At 29.5% G+C, this 23,837-nt stretch overlaps 2 protein-coding genes across 2 annotated transcripts in view; one reads left to right on the top strand and one right to left on the bottom strand.

Moving 5' to 3' along the window:
- LOC113366307 (coatomer subunit beta') overlaps positions 1 to 23,837 on the top strand; it is a gene marked incomplete in the record, with an annotated part of 113,175 nt that overhangs the window by 27,163 nt on the left and 62,175 nt on the right.
- Positions 1,304 to 13,226, bottom strand: LOC113366308 (DDB1- and CUL4-associated factor 12-like). Its single transcript, XM_026607898.1, has 9 exons — positions 13,129 to 13,226; positions 12,733 to 12,889; positions 10,311 to 10,463; positions 9,187 to 9,353; positions 6,548 to 6,803; positions 6,270 to 6,386; positions 4,367 to 4,489; positions 3,971 to 4,159; positions 1,304 to 1,570 (listed from the first exon to the last, which is right to left on the bottom strand). The coding sequence occupies exons 1-9, from the start codon at positions 13,224 to 13,226 to the stop codon at positions 1,418 to 1,420; spliced, it is 1,413 nt and encodes a 470-aa protein (XP_026463683.1). The 3' UTR covers positions 1,304 to 1,417.

Below are 23,837 nucleotides of genomic sequence, written 5' to 3'. Positions count from 1 at the left end.
GTCAGTAATAAATTGCCATCAAAATTACACGTCTGCTATCACAGATGGCGCAAAAATTTACTTAATAATGAATATACGAAACTTATAATTGAATTGCGGACTATCTAAATGTTAATATTAAGAGCTAAAATTTTTAGAGAATTTTTTTCTATTGATTTGGAAGCGTTTGGGTCCTTGGGAGCAAAGAAATTAGAAAATGTCCATATTAAGGACCACCATAATATACATATATATTAACAAAGTCTGGTAGTGGGGCATAACATCAATAAAAAACATGAATTTCTTTCAAAAATTTATTTTATATGTAATTGTGAGTACTTTTCACTCTTTATAACTTTCTTTTCACTTCAATTCAATTGTTTTAGTTTTTAATGTTATTCTTAGTTTTTACTGAATGAAGGCTAGGATTATAGCCGAAACGTATGGATGTAAAATAAATTTTTGAAAGAAATTCATGTCTTTTATTTATGTTATGCCCGATTACTAGACTTTGTTAATACATATGTCAACATCAAATTCAGAATCATACAACATATGCATTACGGTGGTCCTTAATATGGACATTTTTGCTCCCAGAGGCTTAAATGTTTCCAAATTGATAAAAAAAAATATCCTCTATAAGTTTTAGCTTTTAATATTGTCTTTTAGATAATGCACAATTCAATCCAAGCTTCGTATGAAAATAGCATGGAACAAATTTCAAAAATTTTAAAAATGGGTTTTAGATATAACTTAACGAACAAATGAATGAGTTGTACTTGCATTCAAAATTCGACGCTCTACAGATCAAATTATAATAATTCATTTGTCGCTAAGTTAATCCTAAAAAACATTTTTAAAATTTTTGAAAAATTTTCCATGCTATTTTCATACAAAACTTTGATTAAATTGCGCACTAACTAAAAAATAATATTAAGAGCTAAAACTTTCAGAGAATTGTTTTTTTTATCAATTTGGAACCATTTGAGCCCATGGGAGCAAGGAAATTCGAAAATGACCATTTTAAGGACCACCCTAATATATATATATATATATATATATATATATATAATAATTTATTTCAGTGTATAATATTAATTATATCATCCATAATAATATTGATTAATAAAATTACTTAAAAGTAGTATAGATGCTTTTCAATCACAACACATCATATTTTTTTTTAATCCTAACGATAAAGATATACGACTAATTTTCTAAAATATATACAATTTAAAAATTTATAATCGAATTAATTAAAAAGATTCACAAAAGTGCAATCTTTTGTCCATGCAAATATAAATCATCTTATAAATCTTTTCCACTAATCTAAAACTATTTTCAATCTTCATTCTCATATATTGATGGCTCGAGATCTAATCTCCTTCGCAAAGCCGATTTCATTTATTTATTAATAATTTAATTATCATCATACCTCTTACTGCCATAGACCTGCATAGTTTCCTACCAGTGTCGTAGGAAGTGGACCGCCTGCGGCGAATAATCGGACGCCACTGGCATCGTAGCAGTGGGTGTAGATTGCTGGTTGGTACTTACCGTGTTGGAGACCTTCGATATTCTCATCTGGAGACTGGGGGAAAATGATAATTGAATATTAGATTAAATTATTTATATATATATGTATATATATACTAGATGACCCGACACACGTTGTCCTGTTCCCACATCTACGTTTTTTCAATATCCTATACTAATATTTACCGTTCAGTTAAAAATAATAATTATTGTTTTTCGAATTACTATTTACACCAATATATGAGTGATGTGTTAAATGTAGAACTGCTTCAAATAAAATAATTATTCTCAATTCCCACAGTTAACACTTTAATTATCCCTTTGACAAATATTAAAATATGTTCAATAAAATTGTATATTAAAAATTATACACTGCGATTTATAGTACAAATTTATTTCCAATAGTTCAATTTATTTTAATACCAAGGGTTATCTAATATTTTTAGTCATACCTGTAGATGTGGATGTATAAATGAATGATTTTTTGTTTATTCATGACTAAAACATTGATTTTCCAAATATATCACACAAAAAATCATCGCCTGCCTTTGTGATTTATGGTCATAGCATATACACGTGTTGAAAATTGAAGTCTTTTAAAGGGTATAACAAATTCAGAAATATAGCATTCGCGGTAAAGGTAAAATATCATCTTGGATATTTCTACCCAAAGTAATTGCTTCAATAATGTTGCCTGTAGTTTTTATAATTTCGTACCATATTTTAACTGGATTTTAATATCTAAATTACATTTTTCTCATTAATAATTCAATGTACATTATTACTTAAGTTTATATTTGAAGTAAATTAATTTGTCAAATACTGTTCACATGTGCTCTATACTACCTACGATCAACAAAATTATTGCATTAAATAGAGAGGAAAAAACCGTGTGTCGAAAATAGGCTAATCTTTATCTTAAGTTCAGAAGTAAAAACAATTTGCACTCCGTCAACACCCACCGCATCATTAATTCGATTATAATTCTTTTAATTCTGATTTTATCAGAACTTGTAATGTACTACTTTAAAGGTAATTAAATGAGCTACAACTTTCTCTATCATAAATTTTACCAAAGCAATAATTAGTCGGGCAAAGACCTTGATTTTCATCTATATACCTTTATACGTATCTTTTATACTTTCAGAAATATAAAGAAATTGGTTATTTTTTTTAAATAGATTTTTTTCATGAAATCATGAGCTTTTTGGAAATCGTTTGTAAAGTTGTATTTTCTAGAATCTATCAAGATCTCTTAAACCAAGTTAATTCTAGATGGAATATGATTATTTTTAATTTTGGTGGAAATGGCACTCAAACTATTTAATTTAAATGAAAAAAAAACATTGTATGCGTCCTTTATCTGCATGATAGCTCACTCATTTTACACGCAGAAAATACTCATTTTAAAGTTTATTTTGAGTACTATAAAACCTCATTTTCATCTCTAGCTTAATATTGTTCCTAGAACACTTTCTAGAACACCGATTTATTAAGATTTTAATTGATATAATTTTGTTCATTACATGATTTTCGTTAAAATTTTCAGTAGCCAGTAACTTGAAAAGTAATTTCTTTTTTGAAAAACATTATTAAACATTTTTCTCTTCTAATTAGTTCTTTCATCGATATCCGATGTTATTTTGAAAGAGATACAATTGCACCACTGAAAAGGGACGTCATCCGCCCGGAAAGTGGCAAAGGAGTATAAATTATTTTCACTTTTAAACTTGAGAGTAAGATAAACCTGATTCCAAAATTTCATGCGAATTGGAGCAGAGTAAAAATATTCAGACCTAAAATGCTCCATTGTCTTGAGTAAATATTTCGTATCCAATGCCAAACATATGAATTTTTGACACAATGAAACTTCTAGATAATTTTTTGAGAATGTAAATTTTGTTTTGTTTTGTGATTTAGTAAAGTAAGGCAAAACACGACTGCATTTGATAATAATCTGTCAAATTGAATTATAGGCTAAGTTGGATGTGTAATCACTGACAGACGCATGTTGACTGTTAATATTATATTATTTTAATTTTTGGCACATCTCAGCTGCTTTTCGGAAATAATAATGTAGACATTACATTTTCCTTATTTATAATCATAAATTCATTATATTTTAATATTGCCTTAGCCTATAAGTGAATAGAAATGTTTGGCAAATGACAGTCTTCATTTGTTTTTAATGTCAAACCATGCCTTAAATATTTTAAAGGTCAAACAATGATAAGCGGTTTTTTATAATTTTTTCCATTTATTTCTACAATCTAACTATATTTTTATGAATCAAAAAATTCTAGAAAATTTCCCGAACAAACTTCAGAAAGATTCATGAAAATCCGAATTATAATTTAGGAGGATTAATCATTCATACATAGTTACAGAAGAATTTTATATATAAGATATATATATATATATATATATATATATATATATACAATCTATTACTTACCACATATCCTTTACTTGCTTTTAGCACAACCGTGCGAGAACTATTAATATTGCTATCAAGGTATTTTCCTGCTCGTATATCATAGAACATGATCATTCCCAAGCCGGTTCCTATTGTCAACATGTCGTGTTGAAAACTTGCTGAACGAATTCCACAACCTGAATATCGGGATGTTATTTTCTTTACAGCCTGAAATGGAGAATAATTGATTTATATTGTAATATATCAAGAACAAGTACAAATAGTGATATGAAAATAAAGAATGTTTGATTTTGTGTTAGGAAAGTTACAAAATATATATATTGAGTCAGAATATTTTCTTTGATATATTTTCAGTGTTTTATCATTTATATAATAAAATATCTTGGGTAAATAAATCTACAAAAATATTATTACCTGTAACGTTCTTGAATCCAGCAATATCGTATACGACCTGCACCCAATCGCATACATTCCTGATTCTTCTTGTATTGTTAAACAAACATTGTCTTGTGTCGATGGTAATTTCCTAGATAATTTCTGGAAAAATAATAATACATTAAAAATCAAAATCAAATTTTAAATATTTAGATGCATAACAAAACTATATTATTTGACAATTAAATAACATACTTAAATTAATAGAGGTATCGTAAACTAAAGAACAGTGTTTGAAATCAACAAAACTAATAAAAACAGATACTTTAAGATTGACATTTCATTCAATTAAAATTAATTAAAGACGATGGCTGGTTATACATCTTTTGCCCTCTACTTTAAAATAGTATCGCTAAAGATATCATACCTATTATATATTTACTAGCAAACCCGACAAACTCAGTTTCGCCACCAGATAGTTTCATGAGAAAGATGAAGAAATGTTTTGTTTGTTTATATTTGAAAAGGAAAAATTTGATTTTATTACACAACAGTAATGAATTTATTTCGATTACAAAAATGAAGTGTTTTTTAGTTGAACTTCTCTAAGTAAATGAAAGTGAATCCGCCAATTATCCGGTTCATTGAAGTGCTCTTCGGTAAACCACATTTTTTGTTTTTTGGTCTGACGTTGACACAAACAAAGAGGATGGTTTTCCAACTCGTGAACAGGCAACGTATAACTGCCCATGTGAGAAATAATCTATTTGAAATTTATCTCGCAAACACTAAGCGATTGGCCTTGCGACTTGTTATTGCGAATGCAAGGCAAACTGGAAATTGCAATCGCTTGAAGTCAAACGGAAAACCAGTCGGAATCATTAGAATGTCACCAAATCGCCAGCAATTTTTGATTAAATGGTGAAATTCAGTGCGTGTACATCATTATTGTTTGCGGCAAGAATTGCTCGTTGACTTAACCAAACATAATTCTGATAATTCCCACTAATACCATTACTCGAATTTTTAATTGCGGTGCGTGTAGTTTCAGCAATTTGCATTAAGGCACGATGCCATGCACCACTAATTTTCTTAGCTATAAACCTTGCGGAGCCCGAGACCTTTCCAACGAATGCAAAATTGTCGAAACCAGTTCGCGCGTTCTGGAGTTATTTCATCAGGAAGGAAAACCCGAATTATTTTTATATATATAAAAGATATATACATATATATGAGATTCAGTCTTCAAGGCAATACAGCAGTTAAAAACTTGTATGACTTTTAAAACATTTTTATTGTTTCCATACGTTTCAACACATTATTTTGTGTCTTCTTCACATTTTGTGTCTTCTTCAGATAGAAATTATTAATTAAAACTAATTTATAAGAAAGTGATATGGTATAAAAACTTACATGTAATTGTAGTAATCCTAATTATTTCATAATTATAATTGTTCACAATGCACAATAAAAACAAATCTTGTCACTTTAAATCGAACAATATATATATATTTCTACTTTAAAACTCATTCTAAAATTTATATATTATTCGATTTAAAGTGACAAGTTTTGTTTGTTATTGTGCATTTGTGAACAATTATAATTATAAAATAATTAGGATTACTACATTTACATGTAAGTTTTTATACCATATCACTTTCTTATAAATTAGTTTTAATTAATAATTTCTATCTGTGCTTTCAATCTAGAGTCCACTGAAGATGACACAAAATAATGTGTCGAAACGTATGAAAATAATAAAAATGTTTTAAAAGTCATACAAGTTTTTAATTGATGTATTGCCCTGAAGACTAAATCTCACATATCTCAACATCAAAATTATAAAAAATTTAACGTATATATATATATATAATATATATATATATATATATATATATATATATATATACATATGTATGTGAGTGTGTGTATAATTTATTACCTGTGCAAATGTTTCTGCTGAAAATATATGTATATACCCATTCACGGACAGAACAGCAATTTCTTTCAACTTCTTATTGAAACACAACGCCCGAACTTTTTGTGCAGACTTGCATTCCTGAAACAAAGCATTTATCAATTCATATATCTCTTACTATCATTACTATTTGTTGTCAAATATCTCCCTTCCGCTTTTTTGCTCTTGGTTTATAATACAAAAAGACGGAAGGGAGATATTTGACAACCTTATATTATTATAATTATGTTACTATTACTAACCTTTACTACTAGCGGTTTAAGAAAAGCATGTCCAGGCCGTGCAGGGCCGATTTCCATTTGTTCCGCATTCTGTGAACTGCATTGTGTCGAAAGAGAACTGTAAGGTTCGAAATCGTCATCGTCTGGTGTCTTCCATAAGGCCAATTTGGTGTCTCTCGATCCTGATACCAGGAACTGATCGTCTAACCAGCATATGTCAAACACCCAGTCTCTGTGGGCGCCTTCGCCGATGTAAGCTGGATCTAGGGTTGGCAATCTGAGGGGAAAGAAATAGCAAAATAAACTAGTGGTGTATGGCATCGTGCCTTAAGGCAAATTGCTGGAACTTCCCAATGAAATATTCGAGAAATTTTAAATGTTTTCAAATATATTATCACAAATACTGTAACTCTCATTATTTTTGCTATCTTGTTATACGAGGTCTGTTCAAAAAGTACCCGGAATTTTCGTTTTTTCAAAAAAATATTTATTTATTCGTCTACATTAATGTGGTCCCCTTCAAAGTAGTCCCCCCCAGATATAATACACTTATGCCAGCGTTTTTTCCAATTTTCGAAGCACCCTTGATATTCACTTTTTGATATGTCCTTGAGCACTCTCGGCGATTTTCTTCAATCGAGGAAAACCGCCGTCCTTTCATGGGTCTCTTCAACTTTGGGAATAGGAAAAAGTCACACGGAGCCATATCTGGTGAATTTTTGCACTTTGCAACACTTTATTTCATTTTTTACGCGAAATTTAATACAAATTCTTTGACTTTTCAATTCTTCCATTGTAAAAATCGCCGAGCTCAGAAAAACACGTCGAACCTTAGCGACTACCACAGACAAAGTAAACAGTGAATATAGCTGAAAATTTCATCATACTTTAGGGGCATGTATACCAACACAATAAAAAAAAATTTTGACAATCAGACACTCCAGACCCGCGAAATTTAATTATTAGTAATTCCGGGTACTTTTTGAACAGACCTCGTATCTGAGCAAATCAAATGTAAATCATAAATCATAAATCAATTTATCTCCAGAACATTAACAATCGTTATTTTATTTCGAATTCAAATTCAAAAAAATAGTTTAGTTGCCTAATTTACACAAAATTGAAAAAGTGCTCCCTTATAGTCACAGTCTAAACGCATTTGCAAATAATTCTGTGCGACATTTTCACTTATACTGTGCTTAGCTTGGCGGCATTTTTACATTTTTCAATACGATTTATCACAAAATTGAAAAAGTGCTCCCTACATAAACAGTCTAAACGCACTTGGCTAAACATTTACACCAGAGTGGCGCTTAGACTGTGCTTATCCTGGGTAATTTTTTGAATTTTTAATCCAAAATTACAAAAATATTTTTTGAAAAAAAAAATTAGAAACTAGGGGGGCGCATGGCATCGTGCCTTAAGGCAAATTGCTTGGACTTACCGTACCAATTTTTTTTTTTTTTAAAAGATTATCATTTTTAAAAAAAAATTACTCTGAAAAATTAGATTTTTGAGAAACTATAAATTTGACAAAAAATTACTTTTTTTAAAAAAAAAATTGAGTTTGTTTTGAAAAAAAAATGTTTTCTTTATTTTGACATATTTTGGAAATTCTGTTTTTTTTTTCAAAGCAATCGTACGGCTTTAACTGCATAGAGACGAAATGTTAAAGCGCGTAAGCGCCGCGTCGCCGTCTAACGGATAAACATTGGTACGGAACCCATAGGAATGTAAAGACAATTATACCTATTATTAAAATCTCTATAAAATATCTGATAATTTAATGTGCATATGTCTAATGATCATTTTTGACCGCAAAATAGCATTTTTTTTTACTTTTTTCACTAGATCTCCGAAACCGCTAGACCTGCCTTCATGAAAATTTGTTCAATTTTTCATATTGTCAATAGTAAAATGTTTTTTGAATTATTAAAATCGCACGCTCCGTTCTCTTAAAAACCGAGTTACCATTTTTGGCACTTTTTGCCCCGTATCTTCGAAATGGCTAGACCTGCCTTCGCCAAAATCTAATCAGCACGCCTCCTTATCAATACGAATCGAATGTTTTTTGAATTATCCAAATCGCTTCATCCGTGTTCCCGAAATCGTCGACGAAAATTTGTATCCGCACACAGATACATACACGCACACACACACACACATACATCCATTTTTTCTAAGGTATGCCAAACTGTTCAGAAGGTTTTGAAACGTAAAGATAATTAAAAATTTTCATTTTCGATTTTTTGCGATTACTATAACTTGCCCTACGGAAAGTTAACAAAATTTTTTTTTCCAAAAACAATTATTTTGTTGAAACAAGCAGAAAGTTCTTTGAATCATTTAAATTGGACGCTTAGTTCTCTCAAAAACTCCCATTTTTTGCATATTTAGCTCTGTATCTCTGAATCCGCTGGGCCTACCTTTGCCAGAACCTAATCAGCACATCTCCCTATCAATAGGAATCATACAAAACACACACACGGACACACACACACACACATCCATTAGTTTTCTGAGGTATGCCAGTAAAATGTTCAGAAACCTTTAAAACGTCGAGAAATGCAAAAATTTTCATTTTCGATTTTCGGCCCATTACTATAACTACTCTATTATTAAAAGAAATAGATGTATTTAACCATTATTTATTATTTTACCTATAAATGGCAATATCCGAAGTATGTCTAGCACCAGTTGCCAATAGAGATCTCGATGGATTAATCTGCACTGCATGTATACCAGCTTGTTGAATCGGTGTGGTAGATCTTCCCCTTATAGTGGGAATATTGTCCAGGCGGCATGTATTGACATCGTAAACCATTAACTAAAAGTATGTATATTTATAAATCTCAAATTAAGAAACTTAAACACTATGAGCGAGAAATTCATTAATTGAATGATATGTCTTGAATGAAACACGTAAATTTGAATTATACATATTTAATTTAAGGGGCACAACTAGTGTAACCGCCTAAAAGAAAGGTGATTTGTGGAAATTTATATTAAAAGAACTACTTTATCAATCATTTCAAAATTTTAGGAATATATTTATACATGTTTTAAGAATACTTAATAAAATTTTGGAAGAAAAAAATTAAATATTTTTTAAGTTATCGTCGATCTCCAACGTCGCGACAAAAAAAGACCCTTCACTGCTGCAGTGATTCCGGCTTTCTACGTGGATGAAATTAAAAAAAAAATTCTCGTTAAATTAGATAATATTGTCTGTAAAATGAACTACGATAAAGAAAAAAAATCAAAACTGACAAAATGACGGCGTTTTTTAAATAAAAGTCGAATTTTACCCAAAATTTCGATCGTTTTTGGACTGCCAAAATTCGATTTTTGATCCGATCAAAAAGTCGATAGTTCATTTTACGGAGTACTATATATGAAACATGTAAAAAAAATTTGATAGTGATCGGATCATTTGTTTTTGAGTAATCGCTGCAGCAAATTCGGAAAATGTTGTTTCGAGAAAAACGCGTTTAAAGATTAAATGATCGATACTATATACTGTATATATACTCTTTAAATGGCTGTAACTCAAAATCTATTTAAGATATGGATTTAAAACTTTGGTATATTATTTTTAAAGGTATAACCTATCGAAAAATGGAAAAATTGAAAATTCGATTTTTTGAAAATTTCACACTAGTTGTGCCCCTTAAGCAAGAATTAAAAAAAATTTAACCTATAAAATAAATTTATTTAGAAAGATATGTTCAACTCAAAATTAACTAGAAAGTTCTACAATACATTCGAAATATAAAAGTTTTACCTTATTGCATTTTGTCCCAAACACAATTTGCCGATCACTAAGCCATTGTGAACAAAACACTTTATTAACCACACCGATTTTCAAAGGAGTCTCTTTAAACATTTCATGTGTGAGAATGTGACGACTGGCATAATCGAGTCTCACATTTCGAACCTGAAATGAACAGAAAACCAATTTTTAAAAATTATTTACTAATACTGAATTTACTTTCATTTAAATCCTAATTTTAATGTTAGGTAAATATTTAATTGTTTATTAAATAGTAATACATATATCTTTGTAATGTATATATATATATATATATATATATATATATATATATATATATTCATTTTTCTTTCGATTTATATATATTGTTTCATATATATTGTAAAACTATAATCTTATATATAAAAATGAATCGCAAAATGTGTTGGTAAGCGCATATCTCAACAACGCCTGGACCAATTCGGCTAATTCTTTTTTTCAAAATGTTTGTTGAATACCAAGGATGGTTCTCACGGCGAGAAAAATTTGAATAATTGCCGGAAAACCCCTAAAAACAGCCCTTTTCTTTTTCTCTTACTATTGTTTTCTAACTAATACGTACAATCAATTTGAGCTTTATTCCTATTAAAGATCATATTAAATTACAAGCACTCACTATATACTTCTTCTAAACGATTATTCGGATTTTGATAAATATTTCTGAAGTTTGTTAAGGAAATTTTCTAGGATGTATGTGATTATAAAGTACTGTGATGTATGTGAAATATTGTAGAAATAAGTAAAAATAAATGAAAACTATAATCTGCCAAAAATTTTAATTTACTTATAAACCTAGTAATATTAGAATATATGTAATAAATATAAGATTATGAATAAAAAATTGAAAAGACTACATTATTATTGCCGAAAAGCAGCTGAGTTGTGCCATAAATTAAAATAATGTAAAATACAGTATATGTATGGCAGATTGAATTAGACACATATGTACAAATATGACAAATTAATTCACTTAAAATATGAAATTAAATATTTATCAGCCAAAATACGAGCGCATGCCTTAGGAGGCGCCAACACAAGATTCGGATATTAAATTTTCAATATAGTTCTTTTTTCAATATATAATTTCTTTGCTTCTTTTACTAATCTTTCCACAATATTTTTAAAATTCTCACAAATTTTACTTTAGAACAACAAATGGGAAAGTAGAGATGAATACATACAATTCGGCCCCTACGATATTGATTAGGAGAAGTTTAAGATACAATTTTAGATATCTTAAATAATTAAAAATTAAATTAATTTAGTCCAACATGAAGTATCAGTGTAATGTTATGGTTATAGTTACGTTATACCGTTTAAAAGACTTCAATTTCCAATAAAGTGTGGGAATTGAGACTCATCATTTTATTTAAAGCAGTTCTACATTTAACATCGCTCATATTATAAGTGTATATGCATTCTAGCGTGAAGAGTAATTTAAAAAAACAATAATTATTATTTTTAGGTAAACGGTAAATATTAGTATATTATATTAAAAAATTGTAGACATGGGTACAGAACAACGTCTGTCGGGTCATCTAGTTGTTTATAAAATAGTAATACATATATCTTCATGATACAATTACATTTACTTTGTTATGCATAAATTTTTCTTTCGATTTAGGTATATTGTAAAATAATAATACACCTAAGTCTGTTTTTACACGGTAGATTGGTTCCAGAAGAAGCCGTGTTAAAAAAAAACGTGTAAAAAAAGACATTGATCTTATACAAAAATGGGTGATTTATTCCTAATCTCTAAAATCTATTAAAATTAGTGAAAAACAAGAATTTTTAAGAACAAGAATTCATGTTTATTTTATTAATTCAAATATATAATGCTTATTTTCACAAGCATAGTAATTAATGATAAAAAAGATATGCACTCTAATCTTAAAAGTAATATAAATTAAAAGTATGACAAGTTCAGGAACTAAAAAACTATGTTGTGAACGAAAAGAATAGGTTATTCAATTTCTAAGGTAAAAAATAAAATTCACTTAAATCTTTAAGCTAGTGTTCGCAAACTATCGATACTATCGATGGTTTCAGACTTTTTTCTTTCATAAATACTTTTTTGTGATATGAACATACTTCGCAAAAATTAAATTTGACAAAAAAATTAAAGTACATAAAATTTCAAATCGTGCTAAATGGAATAAAATCGTGTAAAAAAATTAAAAATATTCAATTTTCAAACCGTGTTATATCAAAACCGTGTACAAAAAGACCGTGTAAAAACAGACTTAGGTGTATAAGTATAAATCTATTAAAGAATTGTTCTTTTAATTATTGAAACTAATATAAGTACAAATGCACACAAGTAATTAAGAAGACATCTTGTATTTTATAATTGCTAGATCACAATTATAAAGTAAGTTAACTATTTTTTTACCTCCTTTAATTGTAGTTCCCTACTTCGGACAAAATCAACAAAGTTATAAGATGTCCTCAATATTCGTTGTTGCTGTGCAGGAGTTTCAACGTCACTATCAGAGTCTTCGTACAAAACAAAGTCTTCAGGCTTGTCTGGTTTCCTTTGTCTCTCCTGTCTGAAAGTATAAAAGAAAATAGAATAGTAATAATATATATTCTTGAAATGTTTATTTCGACACTGTATCTGTGTCATCATTTAGCATGTTTAACTGATTTTAAAGGATATTTTATAAGGTTTTAAAAAATTACAAGATTTCTAGAAGACAAAGATAAAGTTTTCTACAGACAAAGTTTGTCAATGTTCTCATATATTAAAACACTAGTAAGTCAAGGTACTAAATAAATTTAATCTTACCTAAGTATCCTTGCTCTTGTCCTCCTTTCCTCAAGTCTACTAGGGATGTAACAAGGGGGCAAAGCACCCACAACAGGTTTCCTTTCTGTCCTAGACATACTTCTTATCGCCTATATCACTAAATTTATCCAATATCTAAATTCATAAGCAGAATATCACTTCAATCTTCAAGGAAACACCTAAGTCCTGTAATAATACCGCTTATATAGAATCCTTTATCCATGCCAGTGACGTGTTCATCGTAACAATAAACTGAATTTAAAATAAATAAATATTATAATTAAATAAACATAGTTTTATTCAATAAATAAAACTCTGTTTGTTAAATGTTAATATTTATTATGTTGACTGACAACTGACAGTACCAAACAGTAATGGTAGTAAAGCATAGAGATCGATAATGGATGTATAGATAGGATGGTGCGGGTATTAGATGGCGGTATCTATGGTAAGAGTGAAATTTGAATTCAAATTTTGCTAAAATGTTTTTTTCGAATTTGTTAAACTTGGCGCAGGATGACACACATACAGTGTCGAAACGTACACAATAAATAATTATTTGCTTTTTTACTTCAACTATTTGGCTGCAAATAAATATGGTCTTGAATGGCGGTATCTATATGGTGTTTATATAAGAGTAAAATTCAAATTAAAACTTTACAATTTTTTTTTGGAATTTGTTAAACATGCTGAATGATGACACACATACAGTATCGAAACGTATAGAATAAATAATCATTTAAGGTTTTCTTCTTTCGACTATTTGGCTGCAAATAACACTTTAAGGAATATACAATATATATATATATATATATATATATATATATATATTCAATAGATAAGTCCTGGATTTTTTCAATATATTAATTGTTTCTTTTCCGAACAATAAATACAATAATAAAAAACAATTTGTTTTTTGAAGATGTTTAATAACGACGTTTCGGAACTAGGTACGTTCCATCATCAGGTTTATTCTGTCAAATACAATGTTTTTTAAAAATATTGATTAACATTAATTAATGATGGTCAATACAGATTAATTAGGATTTTTTTTTTACAGGTAAATAATTACATTACAGGTAAATAATTTTTGCTTCTCAATTTTATATAAAACCTTTTTTAGTTAATTTTTATTACTCTTTACCCCGGTACATAATCCATTCCTTTATAAAAAAAAAAAAATTTTAATTAATCTGTATTGACCATCATTAATTAATGTTAATCAATATTTTTAAAAAACATTGTATTTGACAGAATAAACCTGATGATGGAACGTACCTAGTTCCAAAACGTCATTATTAAATATCTTCAAAAAACAAATTGTTTTTTATTATTGGATTTATTGTTCGAAAAAGAAACAATCAATATATATATATATATATATATATATATATATATATATATATATATATATACATATAAAGTGAGAGGTTTTTCTTCAGATGTGAAATAATATGATAAAATTATTCTTGGGCATCCATCCAGTAATTAAAAACAGTTTTATTGAAAGAAAATGATTTTATTAAGAAAACATACGTTTCGGGTCTTGATTTGACCCATCTTCAGTGCATACAAATAAATTTGAAAAAAAAAGAACACAAGAACACACGAAATTGCACGAAAAAATTATGAAACAACAAATTTATAAAACGTCGAGTTATGATAAATTTTAAATAATTGTAAAATTAAAATAAAAATAAAAATAAATAATATATTTTATTATAAAAAAGCTTATTCCAAACGCACATGTTGTCCGCTTGGAGTTTGTGTAACGTGTAATTTTTTTCATTTCATTTCATTCAAAATATTTTCTTTTAATAACTGTTTTTAATTACTGGATGGATGCCCAAGAATAATTTTATCATATATATATATATATATATATATATATATATATATATATTTAAAATTTAAAACACAACTGCATGTAAAGTCTAGTTCATTTTATTTCATCAAAGAACAATCGACCATTGCAAAAACCCTCACATAGAACAAATATTTGAAAACATTTCAACAACTTTTAAAAACACATTCCAAGATTACAATTTCACTAAGAAAACAAATAAATAAATTTCATTACCCATTATCTCCAATACAAGTCCAATTAATACTTCATTTCGATTCATTTTAAGAAAGTGCATTAAAAAAATATATCTGCTCTTTCCCAAAAATTTCTTGATCCTGTCGGATTTAAATCGTTGTTCTCTTTTATGCAAGGGACTTTGTTTATAAACAATACATTGTTGATTGTATAGAATTGTATGGAATAAATGCAAAAACTTTTCTTCGAATCTCCCCCTTCATCAACTTTCCATATTGCTTGCTCCTTTTCCATCCATTTTGTTTCCAGAATCAAATCAGTAGATAATAGTTATTTAATTAATATTATTATTATTATTCAATATTCAATAATTCCACATTAACCACTAAACACTAGATTATTTCCAATTTGAGTATGGTATTTTGAGTACGTATCAAAAAATGAGTAAAATTGTTCATAAGTTTTATATTAATTTTAATATAAAAAACACTAAATTCATTGCAGGTCTTCCGATAATTCGCCTGGTCGACTCAGGTGTCCTGGGGGAGAAGAAAATTTAATATTTATTATTTAATAACTTAATATTTTTTTAAATATTTATGTTAAAAATATAGAATTGATTGCTTATATTTTATTTGTTATTACTTATGATTTTATTGTTATTAATTAATTAATTTATTTATTTCGCAATAACCAATCGTAGTCGACCATGGAAAATATTCCTTAAAGTTAATAAATTTATTTAGGTATGTATTCAAACAATGATAATGAATATTATTTCAGACTATTTACCTATTTATAACAAAGATTAAATTGATAATAAACTAGTGGGGCGCATGGTATCGTGCCTTAAGGCAAATTACTGGAACTTCCCGTACCAAAAATTATTATTATTTTGAAAACGATTAACATTTTTGAAAAACATTTACTCTGAAAAAATTAGATTTGTGAGAAACTATAATTTTTTGTCAAAAATTTACTTTTTTTTCAAATATTTTGGAAATTCTGAACTTTTTTTCAAAGCAATCGTACAGCTTTAACTGCATAGAGACATAGAGACGAAATGTCAAAGCGCGTAAGCGCCGCGTCGCTGTCTAACGGATAAGCATTGGTACGGAACCCATAGCAATGTAAACATAATATATACTTATTGTTAAAATCTCTATAAAATATCTGATAATTTGATGTGCATATGTCTAATGATCATTTTTGACCGCCAAATTGCATTTTTTTTTACTTTTTTACTAGATCTCCGAAACCGCTAGACCTGCCTTCATGAAAATTTGATCAGTTCTTCATCTTATCAATACAAGTAAAATGTTTTTTGAATTATTTAAATCGGACGCTCCGTTCTCTTAAAAACTGAGTTACCGTTTTTGGCACTTTTTGTCCCATATCTTCGGAACGGCTGGACCTGCCTTTGACAAAAACTAATCAGCACGTCTCTTTATCAATACAAATCAAATGTTTTTTGAATTTTTCAAATCGCTTCATCCGTATTCCCGAAATCGTCGACGAAAACTTGTATCCGAACACACACACACACACATACACACACGCACACACACATACGCACACACACACATACATCAATTTTTTCTAAGGTATGCCAAAATATTCAGAAACCTCTGAAACGTAACGATATATAAAAATTTTCATTTTCGATTTTTTTGCGATTACTATAACTTGCCCTACGGAAAGTTAAAAATGTCCTAATATAAAAATTAGAAAAAAAAATCTTTTCCTAACAATCAATCCAATAAATAAATAGTTTTTTTATGATATCTAATATCGCAAGAATTTACTTAATGACCTATGTTAATAACAAATATATGAAACTTTTAATTGGCGTGCGCTCTATATAAATGTTTATATTAAAAGCTAATACTATTAGAGATTCATTTTTTATTCATTTGGAAGCATTGGCGCCCATGGGAGCAAAGAAATTCGAAAATGTCCTTGCTAAGGACCACCCTATATCTTCTATATATATATAAAAATAAGTCGGGTTTTCCTTCCTGACGAAATAACCCCAGAATGCACGAACCGATTTCGACAATTTTGCAATCGTTGGAAAGATCTCGGGCTCCGCAAGGTTTATAGCTAATAAAAATAGAATAATAGAATATAGAAAATAAATAAAAAGATGCATGGCATCGTGCCTTAATGCAAATTGCTGGAACTTCACGCACCGTAATTACAAATTCGAGTTCAAAAAAGCCCGAGACCTTTCCAACGAATGCAAAATTGTCGAAATTGGTTCGTGCTTTCTAGAGTTATTTCGTCAGAAAGGAAAACTCGACTTATTTTTTTATATATAGGAGATTGTCTATTATCCCTTACTTACTTAGTAAGTTATTATCGTTGGCGCACGTCGCGTTGTTCAGGCTGATCTGCGCGTACAGGGTGCTCTCCAGGGGCTGACTCGTCGGCCCGAACATTCCCGACTTCGACACCCGAGCGCGGTTCAGCGTACTCGTCGTGTAGACGGCCCTTTGACTTGGCGCCGTCAGGTATAGTTCCGCGTACGACGTGTCGTTCACCTGCAAAAGGGAAAAAGACGTCATATACAGTAGAAGCCGATTAGTATGACGCCGGATATATTGACAACCGCTTATAATGACGTAATGACGCACTAGGAAGTTTGGTTTCCATATAAAATTCCTTAAAAAAACAGCTGTCTAGTCGGATATATTGACATCGCTTACATTGATATGTCGCTTATAATGACCCATTTTTGCAAAAAAATATGTCCAATTATAATGACCGATATGATTTTACATGATGTGGCCAAGTCGACGAAAGCAATTGCTATGTCTTTTATGCACAATAGCACCAGGGACTGTTTTTACAATAAAATTATGTAAAGAAATCAATCAAAAATTACTGATTACTTACATTAGAAAATCACATTTGTATGTTCATGGGTAGGGTAGACCAATTATTAATGGTTCACCACGGATATCTCGTAAACAAATAAAATTAGATTTTTTTTAACAAAAATATTTGATAGTAGGGGGCAAAAAATGTATAAATTTATAACCAGCCATCACCTTTATTCTTATGACTTTGCTATCAGAAGATAAGTAGCACATGAGTGGGATAAAAAGGACCAATAGACAGCAATAAAATAGTAAAGTTTTAAAAAAAGCAATTTTACAAGAGATTAATTGAATAAATTGTTATTCCGGCTCGTTTGATGAATATTTCTGACCAATAGCAGATCAATGTAATATACTGTGTTATCTTCGTAACAAATGTACCCACAGAATTATTATTTTGCATTGGTTCAATAATGTAGCGTAAAATCCCTTTAAAATTTAATAGAAGAAATTGCATCTGTTTGCCCCTGGTTGTCCCACTTTACCCCGTATGTGAGGTAAAATAGATCATATACCAAATTTAAAAAAAATAGTACAAAAATAATATTTATATAATTAGGAATTATGTGCATTTTTTTCTGTACATAGTTCGATAGATGCTTTTTTGATGTGTGTTATGTGTTGCAAGGTTTTTCATTGGGTTTAGATAGTATAATTACTGAAAGTCAAATTGGACGTTTGTGCCCCGCCCTACCTTATGTCAATTTTATTTTATATTAAATTTTAATATGTGTCATTTTTATTAACTTAAATTAAAATGTATGTATAGGCTTTTCTTTTAAATTACTGAAACATGTAACATATTTACATATTAAAAAGTTTTTCTTCAGTATGCTTTGTATGACGACCGGTTAGTATGACGAAATTTCGACGTCCCTTCGATGTCATACTAAGCGGATTCTACTGTACATGTATACATACACATCTTATATATAAAATTCTTCTGTAATGGTGTATGAAAGGATAATCCTCCTAAACGATTATTCGGATTTTGATAAATCTTTCTGAAGTTTGTTAAGGAAATTTTTCAGGATTTTTTGAATTATAGAAATATATGTGGGGAATCAAGCAAGCTAGACATCGACAAAAACAAAAATGATTTGTCATATTTTCATATCATAAAATTTTATAGTCAATAAATTGTTTATATTTTTATACCAATGGATTTTATATTTTTATATTCATAACTACTTCCACAATGGTGTCCCCGACTTGATGAAGACAGAGAAGAAGCATTTTTCAAAACACCACCATATCTGAATGAAGCGTGTACTTTATTATTTTATTATTTTACTAAAAACATGTGGTTGCCAGTCTCTTTACACTTTCGCAAAATTTGTAAACACAATTCATTCAGTATTTAGAATTTAGTTAATCTGTACACACTAGAATGTAACCAAAAATTGTTAAAAAATAATTAGTTTAAATGTTCCAGTTATTAATAGCTTGGTTTATCACAGTATAATAGTGTAGTGTATTTTTATATAATTAATTTTCTGTAAGTATTTATATATATAAGTTTTATAACTTTATATTATTTTCCTCCTACATGATATAAAATCTTTTAGTTTTTCCACTGAATGAAGGTATGGAAACGTATGGATAAATAAAGTATTTCAAAACTACTTTAGTTTTTTTACTTGGTGTTACTGCCCGATTCTAAATATCTCATCAATATATATAATTTATAATTTTACCTGTGATAAGTTCTCTAAGGACTTATACGGTAAATACATCGCCGTCGGAGGCGGCGGTTGCAAAGAAGGCGGACATTGACTCGAACCAGGAGTCGCCCCATATAGAAGACTCCTCTGCGTTGTCCCGAGCCAATTACAAGGCGGTCGTGTCTCTAAACATACATCTTCACCACCTACAAATAACCATCACAATAAATAACTAGTTGGTATTGGTATTTTGCCTTCAGGCAAGTAACATGAACTTGCCGATATGTGTAACTAATCGACTTAATCAATAAAAAATAAATTCATTTATGAGTGATTAAAGGTATTCCGAGTCGATTCATTACACATAATTGAAAACGAACTAACATGTTAACTCAGGGTATTTTATAAAAGCAAATTTTCAAAAATCAATAATTTTTATAATTGAACCAGTTTCCGTAGGAGTTTAATGGTTTAGTATGTTCATCAAGACCAAGTACTCTATCGTTATACCAAGTAAATTGTCTAATTTTAATTTTAACTAACATCAAAAAAGCTACTAGTTTTCTCAAACTTCGATGATTTTTTAAAATTAAACTACTTGTCGTAAGGCCGTACATTTTCAGTAAGTCCTATAAGACCATGATATAATCGCCAAAAGAGTTCCATAAAAATCGGCTGAATTTTTTTTTTCAACAGTTAATTACAAGAAAACAGCTCGGTAGATTTTCACCTAAAACTAATCAGTATCATTCCCAACTAATATCTTTCGAACAGTTTTTGATTTTTTAAAATCGATTCGTTGGTATGAATTTAAATGTGGACGAAAAGTGTAACACTTTTTTACAAATTTCAAAGGAACGGCTCGGCTGATCGTCGCACAAAACTGACAAGCGATAGTCCTCATTGAGACACATCAAATGATTTTTAAATTTCTGAAATCGGTTTAGGCGTTTTTGAGCAAACGTCGATGAAAGGTCTAATTTTTACAAATTCCAAAAAAACGATGCTAATTTTTGCAAACCTTGACAAATTTTGAAAGCTAAACGAGTTGTCGTAGGGCCGTAATATTTTAGTATGATCTAGAAGACTATGGTATCTACCGTCAAAAAATAATAATAAAAATCGTCGAAAATTTTTTTTCAACACTTTATTACAAGAAAACGGCCCGGCCGATCTCTACCAAAAACTCATCAGCACGATTCCCAACCAATATCTTTCGAACGGTTTTTGAATTTTCAAAATCGATTCAGAACTGCGGGCTAAAAGGTGAATGAAATTTTTTTCACTTTTCTGCAATTTACAAAGAAACGGCTCGGCCGATCGTCGCACAAAACTGAGAAACGCTAGTCCTCATCGAGATATATCGAATGGCTTTTAAATTTTTGATTTACACACACATTTACACACACACACATACACACACACACATACTTTTTCCAAATTTGGTCTCATTCGATTCAGAATGGCTTGAAAGGTCGAGAAAACATAAAATTAGCGAATCGGATTTTTTGATGAAAACAAACTTCTCCTTCAGAAAGTTAATAAATAGTATTAAAATTGTCTTTATATCAACTACCTTGTGGTATAATATCCGGATTCTTCTCCTCCAAATAGTCCAACATATCGCTCCGGTTATCTTCCAAAACTACAGGATGATCCAAATAGGCGTTATTACATCTAGGTGTCGCCGATCTATCAGGGCTATGATCTTGGGGTCTCACGATATCTTCAGATCTTCCGCGAAGTCTTACTGTTATCACCGTGATGGCTGCTAGAAGCACTATTGCAGAAACACCGCCTATCAGGGCACCCATGAACGTCGTCATATGTGGCATCGATGGAATAGTCGCTAAAAAAATAAATAGAACATATAAAATCCTGCAAAACCATATAGTGCAGTAAACGGAGAGGAAAAAAGGGTATAACTTCTGAATTTTTTTACTGTGCTCCGAATTGAATGAAATTTTGGAATTAGGTTCATCTTACCCTCAAGTTCAAAAGTGAAAACAGTTCGGGTTCCGCCAACACGCCCCGGGGGGTTGCGATCCCTTAATAAATAAGTAAACATTGAGCCGTTTTATCGCTAGAAAACTTATTTAATATTGAAGGATATAATTAACTAGTTGGTTGTATGGCATCGTGCCTTAAGGCAAATTGCTGGAACTTCCCGTACCGTAACGAAATGTTCGAGGAATACTGAATGTTTTCAAATAGATTATTATAAATATTGTAACATTGTCTAATATTTATGAGAATTATATAAACTGAATTGCAAAGTTGAAATTATTTGCTTAAAGTATATTAGAACTATAGTCAGAATTAGAAATAAACTCTGAATTATTTTCGATAAAAGATACGGTAAAGATAAAAAAAAAGTTGAAACAATTTTTTTTCTAAAATCAATTATTTTGTTAAAACAAGCAGAAAGTTCTTTGAATCATTTAAATCCGACTCTTAGTTCTCTCAAAAACTGCCATTTTTTGCACATTTAGCTCCGTATCTTCGAAATGGCTGGGCCTGCCTTTGCCAAAAACTAATAAACACTTCTCCCAATCATCACTAACTAAATGTTTTTTAGATCATTCAAATTGGATGCTCCGTTCTCTCAAAAACTCGATTTCTATTTTCTGCACTCTTTGCTCTTTATCTCCGTAACTGCTGGACCTGCCTTTGCCAAAAACTAATCAGCTCATTTCCTTATCAATAGGAATCGAATGTTTTTTGAACTATTCAAATCGGTTGATCCGTGCACCCGAAAACGTGACTGGAAATTTGTATCCATACATACATACACTCACACACCCATATTTTCTAAGGTATACCAAAATGTTCAGAAACCTTCAAAACGCCGAGAAATGTAAACATTTTCAATTTCGATTTTCAGCCCATTACAATAACTTACCCTACGGGAAGTTAATAAGTAAACATTGAGCCGTTTTATCGCTAGAAAACGTTTTTAATATTGAAAGATATAATTAAAAAACATTTTTTAATACATTTACCTTGCAATAAAATCATTTTCAATCCCGTGAAAACCCTAAAACCCTTCAAACATCCTCTAAATTGAAAAAATACACTTAAAAATAAATTTCGGTATTATATAATAAGAATTACGTATAAAGTAAATAATATTTTATGTTTTCTATCTTGATTATCAAATTTTTAACCCTTTTTAGACCTTTAAAAACAACCCATTGATGAAAAAATGTTTTAAAAAATTATTTTAAAATTGAAAGAAAATTTAATGATATGAATGTTATTTCAATTTCTCGAAAATAATTACCATATCCATAATTTGTTTAATTCTTAAAACTACCCTTGAATGAAAACAGTTAATATAACACTAGTATCCAGTATAATTTTGTCTAAACTCGTATATTTGTTGTTCTTATTACTGCAATTATTAAACTTTCATTTGACTATAGTGATATAAAACTATATTAATTTATTTAACACGTGGACCTTTCAGCCATAAGATACTTTACTATAAGAATAAATCGTCTGCCAAAATTCTGTACCAAGAAGATAGATATTTTATTTATTTATTTATTCATAAGCAAGCCGTAATCAATAATAATAGATATTATTTCAGGCTCTTGTCAAGGTACATTTGATTTGATTTGATGATACATTTCATGATCAACATAATAATACAAAATTTTGTGGTTGCCACCCCCCACCCCCGCTAATATATTTCAAGATATATTTTGATTATAAATACACATAAGTATATATATATATATATATATATATATATATATATATATATAAGTCAATAGTATTGGCCACCAAATACTGCTTACTCATACATTGCTCGAAATATAGACACAATTCGACAAAAATGCGATTTGTTTTCGGGTCATAACTCCTTTAATTTTGACTCCATCACAATTTGTAATATACCATTTGAAAGGCTAATAAAAGGGCTACTACTTTCTTCATCATAATTTTTTTCATAACTCCTCTCATTTTGAAACGGCGAAGGGTTAAAGGGCTCGAGAGAGACTCTGATTGCGCGGCCGCATTCATAACTCTGTCAATTTTTGTGTGAAAGAAAAATAATGAAAAACAATTATAAGCCAGAAAGATCCCTTTGATTTTTATCTATATGCTTTCATACGC

Source organism: Ctenocephalides felis, unplaced genomic scaffold (genome assembly GCF_003426905.1).
Source record: "Ctenocephalides felis isolate EL2017-DRISC unplaced genomic scaffold, ASM342690v1 CF-g0.4_SCAFFOLD_01170, whole genome shotgun sequence".
NCBI lineage: Eukaryota > Metazoa > Arthropoda > Insecta > Siphonaptera > Pulicidae > Ctenocephalides > Ctenocephalides felis.
This window is presented reverse-complemented; position numbering and strand designations above follow the sequence as displayed.

Excerpts from the sequence above, each read along its gene's own strand:
- LOC113366308 (XM_026607898.1), bottom strand. The coding sequence starts at position 13,226 with ATGTCTAGGACAGAAAGGAAACCTGTTGTGGGTGCTTTGCCCCCTTGT. Across the intron at positions 4,490-6,269 it reads CAGCAGAAACATTTGCACAG|AAATTATCTAGGAAATTACC; the intron begins GTAATAAATTAT and ends TTATTTTTCCAG. Across the intron at positions 4,160-4,366 it reads TGGATTCAAGAACGTTACAG|GCTGTAAAGAAAATAACATC; the intron begins GTAATAATATTT and ends TCTCCATTTCAG.